At 40.6% G+C, this 20,079-nt stretch overlaps 2 protein-coding genes across 5 annotated transcripts in view; one reads left to right on the top strand and one right to left on the bottom strand.

Annotated features, from left to right (window-relative positions):
* Window positions 1-9,002: 9,002 nt before the first annotated feature.
* On the bottom strand, window positions 9,003-16,235 carry NDUFAF5 (NADH:ubiquinone oxidoreductase complex assembly factor 5). 4 transcript variants are annotated; one of them, XM_064647566.1, is made up of 11 exons: window positions 15,986-16,235; window positions 15,416-15,456; window positions 15,204-15,267; window positions 14,521-14,568; window positions 14,315-14,418; window positions 13,782-13,821; window positions 12,019-12,216; window positions 11,381-11,441; window positions 10,119-10,217; window positions 9,699-9,781; window positions 9,003-9,560 (listed from the first exon to the last, which is right to left on the bottom strand). In XM_064647566.1, the coding sequence occupies exons 1-11, from the start codon at window positions 16,193-16,195 to the stop codon at window positions 9,474-9,476; spliced, it is 1,035 nt and encodes a 344-aa protein (XP_064503636.1). In that variant the 5' UTR covers window positions 16,196-16,235; the 3' UTR covers window positions 9,003-9,473. The 4 variants fall into 4 exon arrangements, with proteins under 4 accessions (XP_064503636.1, XP_064503637.1, XP_064503639.1 ...); XM_064647567.1 differs by having other exon boundaries at window positions 10,134-10,217; window positions 15,986-16,195; XM_064647568.1 differs by lacking the exons at window positions 9,003-9,560; window positions 9,699-9,781 and having other exon boundaries at window positions 10,128-10,234; window positions 15,986-16,195.
* A 20-nt stretch (window positions 16,236-16,255) lies between these two features.
* Window positions 16,256-20,079, top strand: part of ESF1 (ESF1 nucleolar pre-rRNA processing protein homolog) — a 30,530-nt gene continuing 26,706 nt past the window's right edge. The window contains exons 1-3 of the mRNA XM_064647565.1: window positions 16,256-16,345; window positions 17,955-18,633; window positions 19,387-19,718. Of these exons, the coding sequence (XP_064503635.1) occupies window positions 17,955-18,633; window positions 19,387-19,718 (1,011 nt within the window). The 5' untranslated portion in view covers window positions 16,256-16,345. The remainder of the gene's footprint in view (window positions 16,346-17,954; window positions 18,634-19,386; window positions 19,719-20,079) is intronic.

Here is a 20,079-nt window from a genome sequence, read left to right as displayed (position 1 = left end):
ACTGAAATGCAAACTATATATGGCCCATAAAATGCTGATTTTAATGTCCTCATTACTGTTAAATGATTTCCTTCTTGTGCACCATTTGGCAAAAACAGTCAGTTAAGGGCACTATATTGGAGTTTAAATTACGATATTTTTTTTTTAAATTAAGTATATTCAGAAAATCTGTTCTGTAAGAGCACTGCTGAAAACATGATTACTAGAAAAACACTAGGATGAGAAGTGTCTTTCCCCAGCAGTATCTCTGTAATATTGCATTCCCATTCTCACTTGAAAGTGAAACCTGTGTACAGGATTTAGTAACTTTTCTCTATTTTATTTTCAGTTTTTCTGTTATGCAAAAGAAGGCAAGAGGAAGACAACACTGACAGATATTTCAACAGCTATTTATTCATTGCAGAAGTGCTCTGCTTCCAATAGATGGTGAAAACCTGTGCTGGGGGAAAAAAGAAAAAAATCACAGAAGAAAAAAATCAAGCACTGGAGACTGCAATGCAAATATTCTTACAAACAATTATGTTTTTTCACTTACCCAGCCTTGCAGCCAACTGCTAAACTTGCCCAGATGTCCATTTTTCACATCTAAAAATTCTTGGGAAACAGGGCTTTGCTTTACCTTACATTTAGCCCTATTTTGTCAATCCCAAAGCATTTGATAGAGAAATACACGTTATAATTTCCACTTTAATAAGATCAGAGTCATAGAACAGTTTGGGTTGAAAGGGTGCTTTAAGGGCCATCCAGCCCAACCTCCCTGCAGTGTGCAGGGACAACTTCACCTGGATCAGGCTGCTCAGAGTCCCATCCAACCTGACTGAACATTTTCAGGCATGGGAACTTTGTCATTATTTTATTTTCTCTTGCCTGCAGAGGTGAGGGCAGCCCTGCAGTGCTGCTGGGGCTGGGGGGCAGCAGAGTCACAAAAACCAGACCCCTCCTGCACTGCCTGGGAATAACTTTATTCCTATAATCAGGATTAAGTGAGGCTGCTCTCACATTCTGAGTCAAGCACAAATTCCTGCACAGACCAACACAACATTTTACTTCTTACCAGTTCTACTGCCAAAATATCCTAATCATAGAATCAGAACTTTACTCTTCAGCTACTGGTGAAGAGAGATGCACTGATTTACTGGGTAAGATATGAACACACTCCCTCAAGAGATTTATTTAAAACTTTGTCCTACCTTTTCTGTGGCTCTCTCTGAACAAGAGACCTGAGAACACTTCTCCTGCATAAGAATTTCTATTTTAGCAAAGTACAGCTCAGTTTGAAGGAGCCCAGCAATGGACTTGACTTTTCTTCCCACACTGTGGGGCTCATATTGAGTTCAGGAACTTGAAAAAAATAATCAAAAATGTTTTTAATGCCTGATTTTAAATATTATTTCTTGAATAAACTCAAGTTAGAAATTCCAAAGAATTAACATTCTTTGAATGTTAACAATTGAACACAATTGTTAATCCAAGATCAGTATGAAGATCCAACATTATGTACTTCAAAAAGTCAAAGATATTTCTATAGTGTAGGCAAATGATATATTTTAATAAAATAATTTACATTGCCCTGAGTTAAAGCCTAGAAATGTAAAGATAGGCCTTTTAATGGCCCTACAAACAAGTAAATTGAACACACTGCCTGCTTTTTTTTTGGCACAGAGTACACACAGTGGCCCATCAGCCCCCAAAGCAGCCCAGGAGCAGCCAGGATATTCCATTTGCTCAGTTATAAGGCAAAAGAGGAAGGCAGGCAAGTGTGCTGCACAAAATTGTCAGACAGGGAAAAGTGTGGTAGGGCATAAATCCCTAAGGAACTCTGTGTTCTAATCCACAAGAAATAACTTGTTACTTTCACAGTCACAGTTATCATTCTATTCATTGTACTTATTAGAATGATGGAATAAAAGTACCTTCAAAATGGATGCACTCCTGAAGTAATTAAAGCATTTTCGTGACCCACAGGTTTGTTACAGAGAAAAGTCTTTTATATTTATCTCTTTCCAGTAATGGCAGCTGGCATGGAGACGTGAAATCAAAAATTCATCGTGGAAACATACTTTGAAGAACTTGGTTCTAATCTTCCAGCCTCAGGGTTTGTTTTTTTGTTTGTTTATTCACTCTCTAGGGAAGAGGCAAAGCAGAAGAAACTTCACATTTTACTGTGTTTTCATGGCCTTAATTTTCACCACTTCAGTCTCAGCAGGTCACTGCAGCTTCACTATGAACTTCTCAGTTTTCTGTACTGCAGGAAAATATGGTCACAAAGAGGATTTCCCGTCACAAACAAATCAGCTGCACAAGGGAGGGAGAATTGTCCTTTGGATTCCATCAGCTAGAACTTCTGAAGTGCAACCAACAGCACAACTGCTGGCCCCTCTGTGCCAGGTTGGACAGTCTCTCTATCAGCTGTGGGACTCCAGCACCCCTTCCTCTCTCAATACAATGTTAAATCATATTTTATTATCTTTAGCATCCGTGTGTATATTCTACACTTAGAAGAACTGACCCAGCTATTCTTATGAGGCTGTACACACACATCCTCACATATTAAAAGTCTAAATTTATAGTCATAACAATGTATTAAAAAAGTAAAAAACCTCAGATCAAAAAAATTCTCTTATTGAAGGAACTTTCAACAGGCATACCTGTTTGAGCCAATACTTTAAAAACTCCTTGTACTGAACAGATTAGACTGATATTTTACAGTAATGCCTTCTGCCAGGGAAGCATCCAATGGGAGCCAGCTACTATATGGATTCCAACACAGCTTGCCAAATTTTACTAGTGTTTTCAATGTCCACGCGAGAAATTGCCCATTAAATTTATAGACCAATTTTATGCTAACTGTACTCATTACAGTCTGTGAGGAAACTAGGTAATTGGGTTGTTGTACTTCTATCTTTAGAAATAAATTAGAATTCCTGCTTAGTTAGAATAATTTAAAATGTCTGACTGTGCCTGTTCAAAGCATCCATTAACAAATGCTGGCTTCTCCTCGACTTCCCACTGCATTAAACAGGCCATTTCTGTACACAAGACAAAGCAGCTAATCAACTGGAAGTTGAAAATAAATATGCAGGGAGCAGGCACACAAACCACAGTGTTAAAATACATCTGCCTTATGCCAAGATTCATTTGTAAATTCATCAAGTGTTACACTTACGAAGTCATGTTGATATGTTTTCAAGATGGTTAACTGCTCGAAAACAAATAATATTTACAGTGCAGTTAAATGGACTTATTCAGCAATACTCAAAAGGCACAAACTGAACCAGTGGGTGTACAGAAGCATTTGTGTTGCTGCAGCACTCAGGGCTGTGCTCTGGTGAAAGGTGGCCCTGCCCACGGCAGGGGGGTTGGAACCAGATGAACTTTAAGGTCCCCTCCACCCCAAACAATTCTAGGAGTCTGTGATCTGACCCTCAGATCCTTTTACACCAAAAGGGCTCTGATTTCAATTCTCAAGATTTCTAAGATTATGCACAGTCTTTATGTGACTGTTGCAGTACAATAAAGCCAAGCTGAAGAGCAGAAAATGCCAGAAAGGAGTGCAGAGACTGAGTAATTTCTTATTTGCAAAGATATACTAATCCTCTGCAGGGAATCACTTCCCTGCACTCAGGAAGCCTTTGGGTTCATAAACCTGAATCCTTTCCCAAAGAGGAACAATTAAGTCCACTCCAAACATATCTCAGAGGCTAATAAATAATCATACTACTACCTTCTAATTTCATATCTTTGGGATAGCTAACCACAGAATTACAAATTAAATTCTATCTTCTAAGGGATAATAAACTTTTAGCTACCAGCCAAAGTTACCGTGCTGTAAGATGTAAGAAGTTACCATGTAAAATGTAAAAAATTACCACATAAAATGCAAAAGTTACCATGCTGTAAAATGCCCTGAATAGGGATGCAACCATCCAATCCATTCAGTGTTCAAAGTTTCACTTTCCACACAATAAAGATTCAGTGAGTGACCAAGAAAGAAAAAAACACAACTAAAAAACCCAAACCAAAACTGTGAGCTCCTACTTGGAAAGCTCACAAATATAAACAAAAGAACAGATGTTTCAGTTTGTTTTGTGAAAGGTGGTAATGGAAGATCAGTCATCCATGCATCAAACAAGTGCTCTACTGACTCAACAGCACTGTGACAGCAGCACAGCTCCTCCTGAGAATGCCTCCAAAGTTGAATCCTGGCAGCAAAATCACCTGAGGAATGCTTTGTTTAAGATGTGATTAACAAAACCTCTTGGCAGTAGCTTTGCTGTCTTTTGGAATTCCAGAAGTAATTGTAGGTAAAAGAAATTCCCAGACAAAAAAAAAATCAGGCATGGACAGAATCCATGTGTGCTAAGTGTTAAGTGGACACTGAGTTATGACTCTGGCTTCTATTTTGAACTTGGCTACCTATGAAGTTCAGCATTCATTAACCAACTCAATCTTGCTACAGCTGCTGCCCCAGAACAGCAATATTACTCTAACATTGGGCATTCTGCTGTTGAGTCAGAAAATATCCTGCCTGGGAATATAATCATCAAATTTAAAGTGCTACTTGATGGGAATTACATTTTTAGTTTAAAAAGTGAAAGTGACTCCGATATTAGGAAATAACAGCCAGAGTTCTGTGACAGATACAAGTTCTGCATCAAATTAAAGCAGTCAGTAGTTCTAGAACTGGAATAAAGTAATAGATCTTCACAAAAATAAAATAGAATACATAGTAGAAAAGAAGTGGGAGACTTCAAAACATCCCTTAAGCCGTTTTTGAAAAGAAATGATGCTCCTGGCACCTGGATGCTACAGCAGGACATAATTTGTAGAGATGAGATGATGGAGGAGCTAAAAAACGGGTGTTACATAAAACCATCAGTGGCTCAGTTCAGGGAGAAAACAATACCAGGGAGAAAAAATTCCATTATCATCAAAAACTTCAAGTTACTCATTATTAAACCTGTTACCCAGCAGATTCCCTCAGTAAATTGTTCATTTTGTATAGTATTTCCATGGAATATCTAATATTTTAATATTAGGGTGCTTTACCTTAGAAGTAAAGAATTTAAGCTTAGAGATTCAAACCATTTCAATTAATGTATTGACTAAAGAGTCACTTTTTTTAGGTTGTTGGTTTGGCTAAAAAGGTGGTATTTTATATACAGGATCATAGAATGGTTTGGGTTGAGAGGGATGTTAAAGCTCATCTTGTTCCAACCCTCTGCCACGGGCAGGGACATCTTCCACTATCCCAGGTTGCTCAGAGCCCCATCCAACCTGGCTTTGAACACTTCCAGTGATGGGGCATCCACAGCTTCTCTGGGCAACCTGTGCCAGGGCCTCACCACCCTCACAGGAAGAATTTCTTCCTATCTAACCTAAACTTGCCCTCTGTCAGTTTAAAGCCATCGCCCCTTGTCCTCTCACTCCATGCTCTTGTAAAAAGTCCCTCGTAGCCCCTTTAGGTACTGGAAGGCTGCCAAAATATCCAGCTGAAATGCATCCAATTCTAGTCTAATCACAAACACTTTGAGGCCAAATAAAACTCCCCAGTATTCCTAATTCACTGCTTCAAAATAAGGTTCCAAACAGGAACAATTTTTCCAAGAAGGACTTTGTCTCTTCCTTTATCAATGTACCTTGTACCCCAAGGAACAGCTGCAGATCATGGGGGAAATCCACATGGACTACACCTTGGTAAAAAATCCTGGACATCAGCTGCCATGATAGAAACAAGAGTGAAATGTAGGTGAACAGAACACCCCAAACCAAGACTGTCTGAAAATGAAGACATGAAACAGTAACCAGGCAGTTACCAAGAGACCTCAGGTGGGAAAGAAGAATCAGCCTAAAAATCAAGTGTAAAAAGCACTAACGTTTCTAACAGTGAGATGAGAGCAGTGAAAACCCGGTCTGACACCAGGAAGGTGCTCCCTGGCACCTCCAGCTCTGCTGAGGCCTGAGGGAGAATCCTCCCCTGCACACCTGGCATGGGCTGGGAGCACAGGGAGCAACAGGGACAGGCTGCTCCTGGGGCGTCACCTCCTGTTAGAGGGACAGAGGGGAGCACAGACCTGCAAACTCAGAGTGGGGAGCTGCTGTAGGAGGGTGTTCAGGTATCTGAAGATTTTGTAAGGGTCTAGCAGTCATTAATCTGTGCTATTGCTGCTATTAATCCTGCATGTATAGTTCATGGACTAACAGTTAATTACAAGCCATCAATAAATCACCCACAGCTTCAATTCTAACTTGATTTAAGCCACGAGTTGTTTACCCCTACAAGCAACACAGACACTCCCTTCAGTGTCTTCTGCTTCACACTGATCTGTGGCCTTCAGCTAAACTTAACTGTCTCAGATTTTTTATTTTTCTTTTTTTATTCTCTTTTTCCTTCACCTGAGGGCCCCCAAGGTATTCAGGAAATCAACCCACGAGGTACACAGGTCACATTTGCTTCAGCTCTCAGACTGATTCCAATCAAAGTACTGCAAAAATTGCACTCCCCCAAAAGTAATGGCTCCAAAACCTGGGCCAAAAATAGGTCATGTCTTTGAAAAGTAGATATTAAATTCTTGGGTTAGACAAATGAAAATTTAAGAAGTTTAACATATATGCTAGCTTTCTTAAACAAGATGCTCTAATGAATTTATTCCACTAGATCAGGTTTTTGCTCCAGGAAATTCCAATTAAACACCATATGAAAGCTTGGCATGTTTCTCTCCCTCCAACTGACAGAGTTCAGTGTTAGCTCTTGGTTTTTCTAGAAAACATTAAAAGAGTGTCATTCATATTTCTTTTTTAAGCAGAGTAAAAAAAACACAGTTAAATTTAATTCTGTATGCTTCACTTCTGTACTTCTGCTGATGACATTTTTATAAATTAGAGGTAATGAAGGATCCTTTCCCATGTTTTAACTTCACGAATTCTCAGTCTTTTGAAAGCATAGAAGATAAGGATGAGATTCTAAACAGACTTGCATAAAACTACAAGATCTGTCAGTGTATAATCAAAGACACAGCCCGAGCAGATTCACTGATCTGTGACTCAGACCCTGAAATAAAATACTAATATTCATTAAGTGTACACATGCTTCTTCTAAACTTATTTTTCTTTATGGGCTCCTAACTTTTGATTAGTCAAAATAATTCTTTTTTCATTATTCTGTAATCAGGAGGAAAACATTCAGTATTGTGTATAAAGATTTTTCAAATTAACTAAGCTTACAAGAGACGTTATGTCACCTTAGCAACTACTTTTTAGGAGTTACTTACTCTGCAAAAGCTGACTCTGAACATGCACTTAGAGTTTAAAATAATTTCTAGGCTAGCAACTGGCAACCACATTCTTCTTCATTACAATTTTAGAAAGCCATAAAGACTTAAATCTGAAAAAGAGAATTAAAAGGAAACAGAGCCTTATGTGACAAAAACAGCTTTTCATAGTAAAACAAGTGTTTTCAAAGTATTTCATTCAAGTGACTAGTGGAAACCAGAGCAACCTAGAATTTCAAGAACAAATACTACAGGAAAAAGAAACATAATTGCAGTTAAAAATTCATTTAAAAGGCAGTTATTTAAACACAGTTAGCCAGGGAAATAACACCTTACCTGCCAGTTACACATCCCCCAATTCCAGCCAACACTGCCCCAATACCATATTTATTACTCCTCACTTCTGCTACTCCCCAGCCTTTTTCCAAATTAATGGAATATCTAAATTTTTCTTCCCCAAGTGCTAGGAGGCAAACCACTCATCTATTTCTGTTCAGAAGGTACAATTCCCCATTACTTTGCTGTTTACATATTCCATCCCTGAAATATGGAATCAAAGAACTGGAAATCCTTCCTTTTCTCCTTAACTCAACTGAGCACAGTAGGAGCCCTTCTCCAATTAACATTTACCCAGCACATTCCACCTCCTCATTCCCTCAACACATCTGAGTCACAACCAGCTCCTCAAGTGACTGGAAATTAACCTACTAAAGCAAAAAAAAAAATGTCTAGAGTTATATTAATTTGGCACAGAACTTCACAGAAACCTTCATCTGGGAAACTGGAGAGAATCCCCCAGAAATAAGGGAATTTTATTTAAGCCAGGGAGGATCTGTAGAGAGATGCAGTATCTGGTATTGAATCCACTGATGTATTTAAAAAAAAAAACAAAAAAAAAAGAAAAGAGGCTTTCTCAGAAATAAGTTCTTGGTTTAGATTTATTCTTCAGAGGGCCATAAAGGTTATCAGACCATTTACAGCCTCTCCCCCTTTTTCCAGGAGGGTTGCTCTTCTATTATAAGGAAAACTAAAGATGAACTCGTTCCCCTGGAATAATTATGGATTAGGCTTGTAAGCAAATGCAGGACAAAATATTCCTGCCCTCCTTATTATGATGTTTTGTACCTTTATTTCTTGTTCAGAGTGAAAGCCTGGTAGACAAAATACCCCCCCAAATTAGGACCTTACAGATAGGAAGGTTTCTGCCTACCTGGCCTGTTGGGTTTGTGCCACACACAAGTCCTGTCAAACTCCACCTGCTGGATAACCTTTAAAAAAGACTAGGAAAAAAAAAGCTGTAAAAAGGCTTAAAAAACCCTTTTGCTCCACCAGCATTGATACACCACCCAGATACTATGATAAAACTGACTGAACTGTGTATTTGATTATATATTCTTCATCCTTTTCTTTTCTACCAATCTCTATCTGTGCTAAAGTCACATGGAATCTCTGGGCAGATATTTTTTCTAAACTCCTCATGTTAATGGGCCATATTTTTCACTAATATCAATTTTTCATAACGTGTTTATAGACAGGAAAAGTTATAGCTCAATGTCACAGCTAAGGAGATAATTATACTTCTTGTTTTCAGCCTCTAACACAGAAAAGCAGAAAGTAATGTGCAAACGTAATTTAAAACTAATATCTACATATAAAGTATCACCTTTAATTATTCAAATCTCAAACACTTCAGACAGTAACTTTTTACCCATCATTTCCAACCAACAAAAGTCACAATAATCTAGATATTTTTATTTGCTGATATTTTATCCTATGGATATCTTATAAATACACCTGTCATCATTCTACTTTTACAATATGCCTTTCTTTATTATGATCTATCATCCTTGAGGAATAATTAAAAAATAAGGGAGGCTGAGATTGACCCAAGACTTGCAAATCATACCTGGAGTAGTCTGTGATACAGAAATGCTGGAAGAGATGTTATTTTTGAAAACAGTAATTTAATCACAAGTTGGGAGAGCATGTATTCATTTAGAAAACTGCTCAAATATTTCCCCAGAAACAAAAAATAAACACCATGATGATGCTGTGGCAGAGGCAGTACAAAGCCATAAACCCCTGCTGTGTGAACATTATTATCATTTCAGAATGTCATCACTACAATAAGTACAAGTGAAAACCATCTGCAATGAGAAGTTTTATAGAAGCTTCCAGACAATCATTATTTTTGGTGAACAACTATTTTTTTCCTCTTGAAATAAGTCCTTCTATTTTTGCCAGATCTCCAAATGAAACTGTTGCAGAACCTCTCTGGGCTGGTTTTGCCTAAGGGGAAAAAAAAAAGTAAAGAAGTAAAAAATAAATATATATAGGTCTAATTTCAAGTTAAAGTGTTTTCTAGAAAGCTTTTAAAGCATCACTTATTTAAAAAGTCAAACAGAAAAGAGTTCAGTGTCACACTACCTGTGATTCATGGTATTTCCAGCCAATCATGTAGTAGATCTGAAAGGTGGCAGGTACTGAACCATCACTATTTCCATACATTTCTGTTGGGGAAGGAAAGGAGACAGGAAAGGTACCCAGAACATCAGGTTTAGGAAACACTCAGTTCTCAGAACATCAGAACTGAGTGTGACATATTCATCATAATGACTCCTGGTGAAAGATTTGGGACAATAAAAATATCTCACACCGGTGCATCAACACAGTTCAAACCCTGTCATTATAATTAAGGTTAAAAATAGCTTATGATAATGGTATTTTGTTCTATTCCAAAGTGTTTGGGGTTTTGGGGGTTTTTTTGTGGGATCTTTTTTTAAACAAAGCTCAGAGAAAAAGACATAGAAAAGAAGTTCTTGAAGTCATTTCAGGTGAAGTCATTACCTCTCAAACACTGACCTCGGTATATTGCAGCAGCTGCCAACATTGTCTCCCTGTGCAGCAGAGGTTTTCTATTCCAAGAGCAATTACTCTCCCCCATACCTAAAAATATGTTTTAGCTTTAAGAAAAAGAAGATATAGCACATGCCATGAGTTAAGTGTCATGCACTAAGGACAGATTTTTACTAAACCACAATAAGTACAGAATCCTCTGCATTTCACTGGAAGAGAGCACATACCACAAATAATTTGGTGAGTTTCTTACCTGTAAGAATCCAGAACTTTTAATTCTCATGCTTTGCAATTTACAGTTTGCATTGCTAGGAATGATTTCAAATTATACTTCTTCAGCCTGAGTCTTGAAACATTTAGGCTTTCTAGTGTAACTTACTTTAAGAATGAGTACAAAATTCAGACACATCACCATATTTACATGTACATCTTAGGATGTATTACTATCCTAAGAGATTTTTAATAAGAAATAAGCCAACAATTCTCATCTCCTTAATCACTTACAGCATCTGAATGTTCCTGATGAGGATAAGTGTCATTTTCATTAAGGAATTTCTCCAAACAGCAGCTGATCCAGATAAGAAATGCCCTGCTTTGTTCTGTAACAACTGACTGCATGTGAGCAATTGCTTTACAATCCATGACAAGTGCAATCAGAATATTAACAAAATTGTTACTCAGTTCTTTGCTGAATACCCTGATAATCAGGCTCACAGGAAGAGTTAATATGTGGGATACAGGCTCCTGTCTCCCTTTCAGGGATTTCTCCACCTTCCCCTGAACAGGCTCATTCCCAATGGGAATTCAAGCGAAGCAGAATATTTGTAGCAGGCCATAAAGTAGCAAACCTTTGACTTCTGCTTCCCAACACAAATCTGCTGAGAAGCACAATCTCCTGACTCACTGGAGAGCAGGAAAAAAGTAATGTTCCCACTGTTATAGTAATTTATTATTTATTTATATTGTTGTAAGAAAGATTTTTATGATGAGGGTGTTAAGGGACTGGCACAGGTTTCACAGAGAGGTGGTAATGCCCCATATCTGAAAACATTCAGGGCCAGGTTGGACAAGGCTCTGAGCAACCTGATCTAGTTCAAGATGCCCCTGCTCACTGCAGGGGGCTTGCACTAGATGGCCTTTAAAGATCCCTTCCAACCCAAATGATCTGGAGTTAAGAAACACACAGTGAAACTCTTCTGTGCCTGCCCTAGTGATACAGAAAACATTTATGTTTCCACAAAGAATATACTTGCCTTGCAAGTCTTCCATGACCTCAAACAATCCTGGGTAGTTGACTTGGATTTCATCAGTATCCTGCAAGAATTGAGAAGCTCAGTTTTAGAGCACATCAGGCTAAACCAGCAGCATTATGCCAACCTTCAGAGCTGTTAATGGACTATTCCCTGCCCATGGCAGAGGGGTTGGAGCTGATCATCTTTAAAGGTCCCTTCCAACCCAAACCATTCTATGATTCTAATCTGCCTCTTCTGCTCAAACAAGGTATTTCTCAGAAGAACATATTGCCTCAACATTTCTAAAAGGTTTTGCTTAGTAGCCCAAATACAACCAAATTTTAATCAAAATGCCATTATTTTCTTCTTGCTTTCACAAGAAACAGCAAGTGTCTAAAGGCTTTTCAAGCAGATCTAACGTTCTCTGACATTTCTCCGAGAAGACCATCCAAATTCTACTGGGCCACAAGCCAAAGACACACTTCAGTTGGTCCCATTAATCACCACAAAGCCAAGAACAGCAGCAGCCCAAGCCACTTCAGAAGCTTATTCAGCAAAGGTGCACGACACGCAGAAGGAAGCAGCACGTTACTAACACATTAGCAAACAGTGGTTTTTATATCCCAGCAGCTCTGGATTGTTCAGTTGTTTGTAATTACCACAGTCAGGGTGTTGAAGCCAGCTCTGGACAGCAGGTGTCCCAGGTCAGCGACAGCAGTGAAGGGTGACACGTGAGGGGCAAACCCGCCCTCCCTCTCCAGCTCTGCCAGCTGCAAGGAGCAGCGCAGCTCGTACAGGGTGTCCCCCCCAAACATGGCTCCAATGAACACCCCATCCGGCTTGAGAACGTGGTGGATCTGCAACACAGAGATAAAAATGGGGTTGGACATTATGTAATTAAGAAGCTCTCAGGAGTTTGCTTTTTAATGAGCTCCAAAGCGGTCGTTTTAATAGTTGTTTTAACATATCTTTAACACTGAGCGCATTCTGCCACAGCTTCTGGTAACAATGCAAAAAATAATCTGTCTGAAAAAGGACTATTTTTTCTTAAGAAATAATAAATCTCCAAAAAATTACACTGAAAGTCAGGAAACCTAGAAGGAACTTTGGAAATCGAGGGTAAAACTATGTTTAGTGGGATACTCCTAAACCAATATCCTCAATCAGTTTACTTCTGAAAACAGGGCAGATTAAGACAGATTCTGCTTGCTTTTACTTAGTCAGATAAGAGCAGCAAAAGCACTTTTTAATGCCTTGATTTAAGGAGGCCTTAATTTCCAGCAGTGATCTTTCCACTTCTGAGAGACAACAGAGTAATGCAGTTTTTATTATGCCTACCCCTACTTATTTTTAACTGGCCAGAACAGCAACATCACAACTCAAACACCAAACTGCTTTCTTGTCTCCTAATCCTAGTGACAAGGCCACTAAATTCACACTTCTTTTCCTAAGAATTGGCAGTGATCCCTGGTTTAGATATCCAGAAGAGCCTTATTAGATAATCAGGTTAACAAGGGTGTTTCTTCTAAAACTTCCAGCACTTTAAAAGAAAAATATTTTCAATTGTTTTTTTAATTAAGTATTAATCAAGCTACTTTTCCTATGCTGGCAAAAAAGCCTTTAATAGACAGGTAAGAATATTAAGCAGTTAAAGGCAGCTTCCATTAGTTAAAGCCAGTGGTACCAGCACAGGAAATGAGCATCCATGATGAAAGTTGGCCAAGAAACCCAGTTCTCCCCCTGTGTGGGGCATTATATTGTATTTACTGTGGGAGTAAAAATGTTTGACACTCTCTAGAACACTTAAATTCCAGTGAAAATTATATATTTCTTTCCAAGTATCTTTCTTTCAAGTACTGAAAGCGTTCCAATTTATTATTTCCATAACAACAGGGTATTCCTATTCCTGCCAACAGGTGAAGGAATAGCACTGGAATGACTGATTAATTTGAAATAAATGAAAAAAAAAAAAACAACAAACTGGTTAAAATACTTCTTGCTCCAAGGTTTTGATTTGACTGAAGTTTAAACCTGCAGTAAAGAGATGAACTAATCCAAAATAAGATTTTTTTTTTTTCAGAAACAGTTTTGGTTTTCTCTCCTCAACCAATATTTGCTTGACTTCAAAATGAAAAAGCCTTTCTCTGTGTTGCCCCAGGTGACACTAGTTACCATGATCACAGCTGTTGAGAATTCAAAATATTATATCAACATGTTGTTTCAGTTATTTATTCCACATTGACTTGAGGCAGTAAATTAGCAGCAATATCAAGTGATGCTCCTCAAGCTGCCAAGAATATTGCAAAAAAATACTTGTGTGCAATGTGAGCTATTTCTGTGCCTCTTATTTAAAGAAAATCTGGAAATATTGAGTGCTTTCAATGCAAGTGATGGCTTATAGTATTAAAAAACAGCTTCTTACCTCTTTAAAAGCTTTAGGAAGGTCATTCACCCAATGCAAACTGAAATAACAGAAGCATACATTTTCTAATCATATATTTAATAAAATTTAGGGAATGCACCTAACTGCTTCATTAACTAAGTTCCAGGAGCCAAAGCCACAAATTAGTTTCTCAAGCTGAAACAGTTCTGAAACACCTGCCTAAAAGTAGTATTAAACAAAACCAAAAGTTGGTAAAAATAAGGATTTTTTTTCCTTTTAGGTTTTTTTGTTAAATTGAGAAGATTCCAGTCCTGGAATCTAGTTTGTCAAAATACAGGGAAGAGAGAAACCACAAATGTTTTAAGGAAAACAAACCAACTAGGAAGAAGCACCAGAAGTTTTTTCTAATGCAGGCTCATATTAACTATTCAAGTACATTCCCTACTGCTCTTTAATGGACTATTAATCTATTTTGGCTTTATTTTCTTTAAGCTACTCTGAAAAGAATGTTACTTAACATTTTTAACAAAGCAATAAATAAAAAAATAAATAAATAAATGATTAATGCATACCTTAAGCTGCTAACAACAAGGTCAAATGTGTTTTCTTTGAAAGGAAGGAATTCCTCATCAGCTACAACCTTGACCGTGGGGATTTCAGTTTCTACAGCATTTTTCTAATGTTGGGTTAGAAGAAAAACAACACCAGAAACTCATTTCTTCTGCTTTCCTGTATTACAGAATTGAAGCACGTTAATGGCCTTCAAAAAGCTGCTTACCAAAGCATTCTCTGCCACATCAACTTGAACAAGTTTTTCAACTGTTTCCTGAAACAAAATTTTAAAAGTCTATTAAGTGTTTAAATTGTTTCCTAAGTGGACATAAGTCATTTTTTTGGAACGTTTACAGCAATCTATTACAACTTAGAAAGCGTCCTTTCGTCTTTTGATAAAAGCTTTATATAAAGCAGAAAGCATTTTTCCCCACCCAGCATGGCACTTATTCCCAGGGAGAGTGGGAATCCACACTCTGGATTTTTAGGTCTAAGTTTAGCTAAATATAAACCATATATATATAAACATAAATAGCCTAGGAAGCACCTTTAGTTACAGCATGGGTCGTGAAAGCAAAACTGTGTATGGCTTAAAAGTTTTCATAATTATGCTTCTCTTTAACAACTGTGTCAAATAGATTGATCAAAAAACATGTATATTCCTACTCAAAACTAAAAGTCATATAATGGAGAGCTTCCCTTGCACTGTCATTTGTCAGGTTTTCACTGGCAATAAATTAAGAATGGCCCACAGAACACACAGCTTTGGACTATAACTACAGGTGTGAAAGGGAGAGGGGAGGAAGATTTAACTCAAGACCCAGAAGATTAAGTTATAACTGAGCCCTATTTGAAAATGGAGGGATGCATATGAATTCACTTTAAACACTTTCAATGAAGAGCCAGTACCTTGGTCAAATGCTGAGCTATATAACCTCGTCCAGAGCCAACGTCCAAAGCCAGAGGAAACGTTCTGAAGGACAAGATTAGCAAAGCAAAACACAATCAGGACATAAGAACATTTTATGTTTTAGACTAAGTTAAGTTTCACCTGCTAATTCCTAAAGGCCTCGTGAAACTCAACCCGTGGAGCGTCCTCCTGTGGGACCAGGGGTTCTCACCTGGTGATGTCAAACACCCTGTCTGCGATCCTGCCGCCGACCTGGGGGGAGAGCCCGTGGTCAGTCAGGATCAATTAGGCTGGAAAAGATCTGAGACCATCGAGTCCAACCTATGACCCAACACCATCTTGTCAACCAGACCCTGGCACCGAGCACCACGTCCAGTCTTTCCTTTTAACAACTCCAGGAACGGGGACTCCATCACCTCCCTGGGCAGCCCCTTCCCATCTCTAATCACCCTTTCTGTGGAGAAACTCTTCCCGATGTCCAACCTTAACCTCTCCTGGCACAGATTGTGACTGTGCCCTCTCAACTTGTCACCAGTTCCCCGGGAGCAGAGCCCAACTTCCCCCCGGCTACACTCTCCTGTCAGGGAGTTGTAGCGAGCGAGAAGGTCACCCCCGAGCCTCCTTTTCTCCAGGATGAACACCCCCAGCTCCCTCAGCCGCTCCTCATCAGACTTGTGCTCCACACCCACCACCAGCCCCTCACTGTCGCCCCCGAACCGAGCGTCCCAGCACCGGTCCCAGCACCGGGCACAGCCCCGGAGCTGCCCCGCCCGCCCCGCACCTCCTCCCGCAGGTAATCGCACTTGGCGGGCTCGGCCTGCAGCGCCGCCCAGTTCTTCTGCTTCCGCTTCAGCCGCCGGTCGAAGGGGCTCAGCGCACCCGGGGTCGCAGCGGGAGGAGAAGGCGGAGAAGCGGCCAGAGCCCTCCGCGGCGGGGCCCAAAGCCGCCCGCACCATCCCGCCCTCAGCACCGGGCGGGACAAGCCCCTCATGGCCCGGCTTCGCGCCGCCCCCCGCGCATGCGCCCCGGTTGGGCGCCGTGTCCCGCCGCGGCCGCCGTAGCGCCGCCGGAAGTGGAGGTGAAGCGGCGGCGGCGGCGTGGTGGGAACTGGGAGCGGCGGGGCTGGGCCGGGCCGGGCAAGGTGGGTGCGAGCGGGGCCGCTCTGGGGCTCCTCCGGGGGCTGTGTTTGCTGCTGAGGTTGGGGAGGGAACGGCAGGGGGAGTGGGGGTTGCCGCAGCTGCGGGAGGCACCGGGCAGAGTGCAGAGGTCTGTTCGTGAGTCTGGTGGGGAGTCACCAAGGACTGTGTGTGCAGCCAGCGCGGTGTATTTGTTGTATTCCCTCATCGCAGAATCACAGAATGGTTTGGGTTGGAAGGGATCTTAAAGATCATCCAGTTTCAATCTCCTGCCGTGGGCAGGGTCATCTTCTCCTAGACCAGATTGCTCCGAGCCCCATCCAGCCTGGCCTTGAACACTTCCAGGGACAGGACATCCACAGCTTCTCCAGGGAACCTGTGCCAGGGCCTCACCACCCTCACAGTAAAGAACTTTCTCCTAATCTCTAATCTAAACCTACATTCTGTCAGTGTGAAGCCGTTCCTCCCTGTCTTGTCATTCCACAGTCTTATAAATAGTCTTTCTTGTCGGCTCCCTTCAGGTACCGGAAGGCAGCAATTAGGTCACTGTAAGCCTTCTCTTTTCCAGGCTCAACAATCCCAATTCTCTCAGCCTTTCCCCATAGCAGAGGTGCTCCATTCCTCTGATCATTTGGCCTCCTTTGAACTCGCTCCAGCAGCTCCATGTCCTTCCTGTGCTGGGGACCCCAGAGCTGGAGGCAGCACTGCAGGTGGGGTCTCACCTGAGCGGAGCAGAGGGATAGAGTCCCCCCCTCTCCTGCTGCCCACACTGCTTTGGATGCAGCCCAGGACACCACTCCCAAGGAAGCAAAAAAGATAGTAGTTACAGGTGTGACTCATTTAAATCTGTTGCTGCAGCAAAGCCATCAGGGTGCTGGGTTCCATCCACAAGGGCATCACCAGCAGAGATAACGAACCATCGCCTCACTTGGTGCTTGTCAGGCCACACCTGGAATTCTGAGTTCAGTTTTTGTCCCTGCCGTACCAAAAACACGTGGACAGGCTGCAGATGGTCCAGAGAAAGGCCACAAGGATGACCAAAGGATTGGGAAAGTGCCATGTGAGGATAGGCTGAGAGAGGTGGGTTTGTTCAATCTTGACAAAAAAGGCTCAGAGGAGACCTTATCCCCATGTTCCAGTATTTAAAGGATGGCTGCAGAGAACATGAAGACTCTCTTTTTACAAGGAGTCACATGCAAAAGACAAGGGGTAATGGATACAAGTTACTCCTGGGGAGATTCCATTTAGATACCACAGGAAAATTTTCCTCAATGACAAGAGTGAGCCCTTGGAATAATCTCCCTAGGGGAGTGGTGGATTCCCCAGCAATGGACACCTGTAAGATTTGGCTGGACAGGGTGCTGGAACATCTTGTCTAGACTGAGCTTTTCCAAGAAAGGTTGGACCAGATGATCCTTGAGGTGCCTCCCAACCTGGTGGTCTGCGATGCCATGAAACTGCCATATGTGCCTTTGGAAAGAACTTTTTAGGTATAGGTTCGAAATCCAACTTTGCTTTGTCCTTTAATTTATTTTCTTTTCAGTTACGTATCTGAATCTTTGATAATTGGGGTTTTTTTAGATCGTAAATGTTTGGGTTTTTTTTATATTGTAGATGTCCAAGTCAAAAATGTCATCCCAAGAGGAGATCCTGAGCGATGGGCGGTTCAGCTGCGTCGCAAGGGATCCCAGGTTTTGGGAGATGCCCGAAAAAGAGCGGAAAGTCAAGATTGACAAACGATTCCGAGCCATGTTTCATGACAAGAAGTTTAAGCTGAGATACACAGTGGATAAAAGAGGCCGCCCTGTTAACTTTTCCTCCACGGAGAACCTCAGGAAGTTTTATGCCTTGTCGGAATCTGACTCTGATGTTTCAGAGAGTGAAGAGCACGCTGAAAAGCCAAAAAAGCAAAAAAAGAAAAGAAAAGGTAAAGGACAAACAGATTCTGCAAAGCCACCTGCTGGTGGTCTCCCAAAGGACAACAAAATAAACAAACAAGGGGTGGAGCAAACATGTGAAGTGGAGACGAAACTAAATGACCTTAAAAAGGAAGGAAAAAAAAGCAAATCTAAACTCAACTTGAAGGAGGACTCAAAGAAAACTGCAGTGGAAGTTGATCCCTCTCAGGGAAACAAAAGCCTTTTACCCAAAGGGGGAAAGAAGCAAGGAGATGCATCAGGAGAAAGATCGATTTCAAATCAGAAGCAGCAAAAGTCTTCACAAGCAAGAAGTATTGAATCAGTGAAAGCTCCCAGGAGGGACCATTCCCTGGGAGGGAAACTAAAAGAACCAGGTTAGTTGTTCAAATAACAAGTAGAATTCATCTGTGTTTGCTTGGATGCTGGTGCTATCCATGGAAGATCTTTTGCAAGATCAGTTGTAAAAAAGCTGCCTGAGTCAGGTTCAGTGTTGCTGAAGGATTGGAGTTGATCAGCTCTGTATAGAATCAGTGCTGATTTTTCAGTAAGATTGTGAACATCCCTGTCCTTTTAATTGCTGGAGTTGAAATTTTTGGTCAGTTAGAAAAGTAAAATGTCCAATAGCTTATAAACTACTGCATTTATCAAACCAAACAGCAAATATGTGGTCTGATACCGTGAAGGCTTCAGCACATCACAGTCTGTTGACTGAAAGTGTAAAGATGACAGGATTGAGCCACTAATATTAGAGGGGATGAGAAAAGTGTCCTGAAGAAAAACTTTCTTTAGGTTGCTTATGCATGTCTATAGCCTACCTTATTGAAATCTGATTTTTGCATGTTAATTCTATACATATAAATAAAAGAGCAGGATATTTCATTAGAATTAAGATTGATAATGCAATTGTGGGCCTAAAGAGCAATTAAATCAGATTAGACCAAACAAGGCAAACAGAAGAGGCAACACTGATGTTTTATGTTATTTGCACTTCCCTGGTGTAATTTGTTCCTCCATCGTTACACCTTTCGGGGGTCCTGTAAATATCCATTAAGGAAACCTTTTTTTAAAGGATCTTATGCAATTCCACCATAACTATAGGTATCTAATGTTTATCTCTCTGTGCACAGACACCTGTGATCAAAGTGTAAAAAGGAAAAGCCAATTAGAGGAAGAAACTTCTGCAAGTGAAGATGTAGAATCGGGAGAAGAGGAGCCAGAAGATGACGATGGGGAAACAGGCGAGGAAGAGGAGCCAGAAGAAGATGGAGAAACAGGTGAAGAAGACAGTGATTCAGAAGATGATGAAGAAAGTGATAGTGGGCCTGATCTAGCTAGAGGCATAGGGAATATTGAAACCAGCTCAGAGGATGAGGAGGATTTAAATGACCTGTTTCCAAAGGAGCCGGAGATCGAGCATTCCTGGCGCGAGCTGGATAAAGATGCCCCTCGTGGAGATGAGGTAACAATACTTTCCATGTGACAAGTTGCTACGTGGCAAGCTCAGAAATGTCATGAGATCATTACAGACCTTCATCTGTGGGACAGCTTGGGGGAGTATTTTTCAGTAAGGTTTTTCATCCTTTTAGTTACAGAATGCAAGGGATGATGAAATCGGGACTGAGATTGTGGCTTTCACTGGTGTCTCCCCTTCCCTCTGAGCAGACTCACCTAGACATAAGCTGTCTGCAAGGGGAAAAAACAAACAGAATCGAGCTTTTCAGAAATTCCAGAATTTAAATAGTACTGGTTTTGTTCACTGGTGGGTTTTTTCACTTTTTGTTGTATATTTAGTTATTTAACTTGCACTTTAAGAAATTAAG

This window comes from Pseudopipra pipra, chromosome 3 (assembly GCF_036250125.1).
Source record: "Pseudopipra pipra isolate bDixPip1 chromosome 3, bDixPip1.hap1, whole genome shotgun sequence".
Taxonomy (NCBI): Eukaryota; Metazoa; Chordata; class Aves; order Passeriformes; family Pipridae; genus Pseudopipra; species Pseudopipra pipra.
Note: the sequence above shows the minus strand (reverse complement) of the source record. Positions and strands in the feature narration are given on the sequence as shown.

Coding starts and splice junctions, on each gene's coding strand:
- NDUFAF5 (XM_064647566.1), bottom strand. CDS start 16,195: ATGAGGGGCTTGTCCCGCCCGGTGCTGAGGGCGGGATGGTGCGGGCGG. Junction 12,217..13,781: donor TTCCTAAAGCTTTTAAAGAG/GTAAGAAGCTGT, acceptor TCTGTGTTGCAG/ATCCACCACGTTCTCAAGCC. Junction 10,218..11,380: donor GGTCATGGAAGACTTGCAAG/GCAAGTATATTC, acceptor ACATATTTTTAG/GTATGGGGGAGAGTAATTGC.